Source organism: Hyperolius riggenbachi, chromosome 2 (assembly GCF_040937935.1).
Source record: "Hyperolius riggenbachi isolate aHypRig1 chromosome 2, aHypRig1.pri, whole genome shotgun sequence".
NCBI lineage: Eukaryota > Metazoa > Chordata > Amphibia > Anura > Hyperoliidae > Hyperolius > Hyperolius riggenbachi.
In genome coordinates this window covers 14,866,699-14,873,459 of record NC_090647.1, presented here as the reverse complement: position 1 = coordinate 14,873,459, position 6,761 = coordinate 14,866,699, and the positions used below count along the sequence as shown (strand labels likewise).

The 6,761-nt window shown below is 43.8% G+C and overlaps 1 protein-coding gene across 1 annotated transcript; it reads left to right on the top strand.

Moving 5' to 3' along the window:
* The first annotated feature begins 5,196 nt into the window (after positions 1–5,196).
* On the top strand, positions 5,197–6,168 carry LOC137542371 (olfactory receptor 51G2-like). Its single transcript, XM_068264232.1, has one exon. The coding sequence runs from the start codon at positions 5,197–5,199 to the stop codon at positions 6,166–6,168; it is 972 nt and encodes a 323-aa protein (XP_068120333.1).
* The last annotated feature ends 593 nt before the right edge of the window (positions 6,169–6,761 follow it).

Here is a 6,761-nt window from a genome sequence, read left to right as displayed (position 1 = left end):
ACCTTTAACCTTCCAACCAATAAAGTCCATTTTATAGTTGGCTGGGTCCATTTTATTTCGGCTGCGTCGGAGAAAACAAAAAAACAGTGTCTGCACAGCAACACAGGAGCCTAAAGGACAACTGAAGTGAGAGGGATATGGAGGCTGCCATATTTATTTCCTTTTAAACAATACCAGCTGCCTGGCAGCCCTGCTGATCCTCTGCCTCTAATACTTTTATCCATAGACCCTGAACAAGCATGCAGATCAGGTGTTTCTGACATTATTGTCAGATCTGACAAGATTAGCTGCATGCTTGTTTCCGGTGTTATTCAGACACTACTGCAGCCAAATAGAGTAGCAGGACAGCCAGGTAACTGGTATCAGAGCCGGGACAAGGTCCTCCAGCAGCCAAGGCTGAGACACCAAAGTCCGCCCCTCCATCCCTCCCACCCCAGCCGTCACACACTGATTGCTATTACACTAAGAGGCCCCTCCATCCCTCCCACCCCAGCCGTCACACACTGATTGCTATTACACTAAGAGGCCCCTCCATCCCTCCCACCCCAGCCGTCACACACTGATTGCTATTACACTAAGAGGTCCCTCCCTCCTCCATCCCTCCCACCCCAGCCGTCACACACTGATTGCTATTACACTAAGAGGCCCCTCTCCCATCCCTCCCACACCAGCCGTCACACACTGATTGCTATTACACTAAGAGGCACCCCAGGGCCCCCAACACCTTAATCTCCAGTTATCTGGCTTGCAGTCACTGCCATGTATCCCCTTTTCTTATTTCTCTCTGCTTCCAGCACAATAGGGGAAGCCCTATGCAGACTATATCATTGTAGTTTGGCACTGTTATTTGGCCTGAGGAAGCGGGCTCAGACCCGCGAAACGCGTTGCCTGTGCTACTAATAAAATCTTTTTGTTTCGTCAAAGATTTTCGTTATTTGAGGTAAGCTACCTCAAAATATTTTGTCAAATTTTAAACTGCTTTTAAGTGCTTTTAAAAACCACCAGGGCGCCTCTTTCAACCAACCAGTACAATAGGGGAATGAAAGCTGAGTGAATTGTGCGTCCCCTCCTACACTGCGCCCTGAGGCTGGAGCCTCTCTCGCCTCTGCCTCGGCCCCACCCTGCGCCCCCTCCTACACTGCGCCCTGAGGCTGGAGCCTCTCTCGTCTCTGTCTCCGCCCTGCGCCCCCTCCTACACTGCGCCCTGAGGCTGAAGCCTCTCTCGCCTCTGCCTTGGCCCCGCCCTGCACCCCACCTACACTGCACCCTGAGGCTGGAGCCTCTCTCTCCTCTGCCTCGGCTCGGCCCTGACTGGTATTGTTTAAATGGAAATAAATATGGCAGCCTCCATTTTCTTCCCACTACAGCTGTCCTTTAGAGTGCCTTGGGACTAATGGTGACAACACTCAATACCATTTTTTATTTTATTTTTTTCAATTAAACTATTTCAATTGTTTTTTTTTTTTTTTTCCTCGAATGAAAATGTATACTCTTCTAACCAATGTGCCACACATGTATGTTCGATTTTGACACAATCACCACAAAAAAACAAAAAAACAAAAAATGATTGAGTAAAAGATATAAATTAGATGTAATAATAATATATACATTTTCCTTTATAAATACATATGGTGTGCTCTGTGCCATCCCTGCCATGTATAAAGGCACAAGACAAACAACCTTAGAAAATCTATCTTACATTAACAAATCTATTTATCATTTATTTTAATCAACAACACTACATTTATTACAGTGAAGAAATACATTTTATCTAATGAGTCACTTTGATAAACAAAGTATCTTTATTCTTGGATGTAAACTTATTACCGGCAGGTCGAATGACTGTCATACAACCCATCACACACCATTCAATTTCTGACAAAATTGGTCTGATTTTGCCAACCTTTCCAATCGATTCTAATGGAGAAAAATGACAATTTTTATCAAATTTATCGATTGAATAAAAAAGAATTGATTTTCACACACAATCATTTGTTTTAATCGAATTGGGGTAAAATCGACCGAAAAATCATAACATGTGGGGCCACCATAAGAGTTCAGGCGCACGCAACGCACGTGTACAGCGCAATAGCAAGACTTTTATAAACATTCATTTTGCAGGAAGTGGTTAATGTAGTAATGTAGAGTAAAGTAGTTATCAGAAGATTGCTCCTGAAGTCTGGCATCCTGACTGCAAAGATAAATCACTGAATTATTAACTCTTATAATATCTAGTCTGGACTATTGTAACATACTGCCGTGCGGACTACCAACTTACAGACTGGCCCCGCACCAATCTGTACTGAACTCGGCTGCTCGTCTCATTCGTCTCTCTTCTCGCTCTTCCTCTGCTGCTCCTCTCTGCCAAGCTCTTCACTGGCTGCAAATTACCTAGAGGATCCAGTTCTCCTAACCCTAACCTACAAAGCTCTCCACAATCTCTCTCCCCGGTACATATCCTCACTAATTTCCAGATACAAACCCAATCATAAACCGTAATCTCAGATCTGCACATGAACCTCTTCTGTCCTCCGCTAGAATCACCTCCTCACATTCATGTATACAAGACTTCTCATGTGCTTCACCGGATTCCTCTGCCTCAACACATTCGTCACTCTACAACCTTTGATACCTTTAAAGTGAACCAGAGGTCAAAATAAACTGATGATGAGATAAGCAGTCGATTTATGCTTCTACTCCCAAAAATTACTTTATAGAAATCCCATGGTTTTATTTTTAATTGAAACATTTACAAACTGGATTGAATGTTTTGTTGCCTCTGCTCAGTACCGGAAGTTGTATTCTGCCAGGAAAACTTTTATGGCTTAATTTCCTTATCAGTGATGATTACTATATGTTTACTATATTCCCGACAAGGTACTGACAAGGCAGAAGCTGTCACTTCCATGTCTAAGAATTAACTCTTTCAGGCTGCAAAATAAGTAAATCAGCCTGGTTATCAATATCTTTTGCACTGTATATACACGTTTATCTCTCTCCTCACATGTTCCCTTGGGTACACTTTAAACACTCCATCAAAACTCACTATTCCCGACAATCATACACTTTACCTTCGGCCATTCCTCCTTTGTCCTAAGGCCAAGTTGTACTTCTACTAGATATCCTAAAAACACACTGCCTCTAGGTATAATTATTGTATAATACTCCGCCACTTGTTACCCCCCTATTCCTTTAGATTGTAAGCTCACAGGGGCAGGGCTCTCTCACCCTTTTGTGTCTTGGAATTAATTATATATTTTAGTCATCATGTTACTTTTATCACTGTCATTACCAATTCTGTATTTTGTATATTGGTGTACACCATTGTCTGTATTATTATGTACCCCTTGTTTGTTTTTCTTACTGTGTACAGTGCCACAGAACATGTTGGAGCTTTATAAATAACAATAATAATATTTAACTCCCGGAATGAAAAAAAAAAATGAAGTCAGGAAAGTTGTAGGTGGGATTTGTACTATATACTATATGCTGTACACAATAGCACATGTTTTCTTATCATGCCACATGCCCCTTTAGGGTTCATTTAACCACTTCACCCCAAGGCGGTTTTTATCGTAACGGAGAAGAGCGATTTTCACCTTTCAGAGCCCATCCCTTTCATTTGCCAATAGCTTAATCACTACTAATCACAATGAAATGATCTATATCTTGTTTTTTCACCACCAATTAGGCTGTTTGGGGTTGATATTTGTTTTCAGTAATTACTTTATTTTCTATGCATTTTAAAGGGAAATACAAGGAAAAAATACACTATTTCTCCAATTTCATCCCGTATGGTTTTAATATAAACACTGATACTGTACATAAAGCCCACCCATTGTATCTGCCTATTTGTTCTGGTTATCACAAGATTTTAATTATGTCCCCAGTACAAAGTATGGTGACAATATATCATTTTGAAATAAAGGTGTACTTTTTTTTTTCACAATTTTCACGTGCACGTGCACAGGGATGCACGTGCACCCGCGGGGGCGCGCACGTGCACAGCGGCAGCAGCACTGTCTGACTTATAAAAACGTCCTGGAGCCATTGAAAGGCTCTAGCAGGACGTTTTTATAAGTCAGGTTGTCATAAAGTGGTTAATCATTTAAGCATGGCACTAGTTGAAATCTACGCCCAGTTTTGATGCTGTTGTGGCTGCCAGGGCGTAGATTTCAACTTTCTGCTTTCTGCCCACAACAGCTCGCTCGTCCTGCTGTCTCTTTGATGGCAGAGCACTGTGAACTGGTCAGGAGCCCATTGGCTTACATTGATAGACAAGGTCAGGAGCACAAGATCTCTGCCATCATAGAGTTGGCCTGAGGTTCCCGGTGGGCGGCGTGGATGGTGGTTGAGGCGGGTATGTGCGGTGATTTATTGGTATACCACCGTTTATAGTACCAGCAGTCTCTGTTCCTTAAGGGGGCAGAGGCCGCTGTTACTTAAAGGGAAGGTTCAGGGAGGGTGGGCAAAAAATAAAAATCAAATTCCACTTACCTGGGGCTTCCTCCAGCCCGTGGCAGGCAGGAGGTGCCCTCGCCGCCGCTCCGCAGGCTCCCGGTGGTCTCCGGTGGCGCGCCCGACCTGGCCAGGCCGGCTGCCAGGTCGGGCTCTTCTGCGCTCCAAGGCCCGGAACTTCTGCGTCCCACGCCGGCGCTCTGACGTCATCGGACGTCCTCCGTGCTCTACTGCGCATGCGCAGTAGTTCTGCGCATGCGCAGTAGAGCCCGGAGGACGTCCGATGACGTCAGAGCGCCGGCGTGGGACGCAGAAGTTCCGGGCCTTGGAGCGCAGAAGAGCCCGACCTGGCAGCCGGCCTGGCCAGGTCGGGTCGGCCACCGGAGACCACCGGGAGCCTGCGGAGCGGCGGCGAGGGCACCTCCTGCCTGCCACGGGCTGGAGGAAGCCCCAGGTAAGTGGAATTTTATTTTTATTTTTTGCCCACCCTCCCTGAACCTTCCCTTTAAGTGCTTAAAAAAGAAAAACAAAACAAAAAACAGTTCAGTGTTGCAGAATCACTCCTCTCTAATGTTCTCCGTATCTTTAGTACCTTATAGTAGATTAACTCCAAAATGTGTGCTTTGTATTTACATGATGTCTATTATCCTCATATTACCTTACAGTAGATGCTTTGTTTTGTGTTCTTTTTGATCCACCTAACTAGATCACTTCTACTTCAGTGTCCTGTGAAGACTTATGGCCATTCTCAATAATAAGTCTATTATCTTCATTCTGAGTGGGATCCCAGAACTAGAAGATCATCAGAATTATCTGGCCTTCCCCCTCTGTCTTTTGTATGTTATAGCATTTTTGGGAAATTTCACAATCTTGATGCTCATTAGGACAGCAGAGAGCCTCCACCAGCCCATGTACATCTTGCTTGCCATGTTGGCTTTGACTGATGTTGGTGTGTCCCTTACCACCTTGCCCACAGTGCTTGGCATCTTCTGGTTTGATCACTACGAGATCCAACTGGACCTCTGTCTCACACAGATGTACTTTCTCCATACCTTTGCTGCCATGGAGTCTGGAGTCTTGGTGGCCATGGCAGTAGACCGGCTTATTGCTATCAGGGACCCGCTGAGATATTCCTCTATCCTTACCAACGTAGTTATAGGAAAGATTGCACTTGTCATTGCTTTACGTGGTCTCTTTGTGGTCTTTCCAATTCCATTCCTCACCAGAAGGTTCCCATTTAATAGGAGTCACCTTTTGTCCCATTCCTATTGTCTCCACCAAGACGTCATCAGAATAGCTGGAGCAGATACCAAACTCAATAGCCTCTACGGGCTGGTGGCTGTGCTCATGACCAAAGGAGTGGACTCCATGTTTATCATCCTCTCCTATATTCTTATACTTAAGGCCGTTCTGAACATCAAGGCCAATGAAGCCCAGATGAAGGCCTTCAGCACTTGTGTCTGCCATATTTGTGCCGTGCTCTTGTTCTACATCCCACTGATTGGACTTTCAGTGGTCCATAGGTTTGGCAAGAACGCTTCTCACCTCATTCCCATCTTAATGGCTGATATTTACCTTCTGTTTCCTCCAGTGATAAACCCGATCATCTACAGCATAAAGACCAAGCAGATCCGAGAGCAGATTGTTAAAATCTTCATGCGCCACAAACTCCAGACCAAAAGGCCTGAGATTGCTGTTCTGAAGGTGTAGCCCTTCTATGATTGCATCGTGGCTGTTTGGTGAAGGTTCTAAAGAGCTGGACAACAATGGGGAGGATGAATGATTTCACAGGTCTAAGCTTTGACTTACCCTTATTCAGAGTTTGCTCATCAAGGTCATAACACACCATAATGAAGGTTTTTTCCATTCCAAATTTTCATTCCAATTTTCAGTTTTTCTGATTTTCCTATTTTCCATTTTTCTGATTTTCGAGGAGTATTCTATTAGTAATTTTTTGCATCAGAGAATGTAAAAAATGAAGAAAAAAAAAAGAAAAAACTGAAAGTGGAAAAACTGAAATTGAAAAAAAAACCACAGAAAATCAGTCTTGTGATTGGTCTAAATTGCAGAACAATTCTGGATTCTCTGATTGGTCCAAACGCTTCTGAGTTCTGTGATTGAGCTATAATGACTGAGTTGCGCTAGATTTCCGTTTTCCGAATTCCATTTTCTGAATGCCGATCGAGCATCCCTAATTAGCAGCTGTATAGGTACAGTTGTTTGCAGTGTGTACGTTTCATTCATAAGAAATATAGCTAGAATATGTGGAAGATGCAGTTACTAAAATTCCATTATTGGCTTTT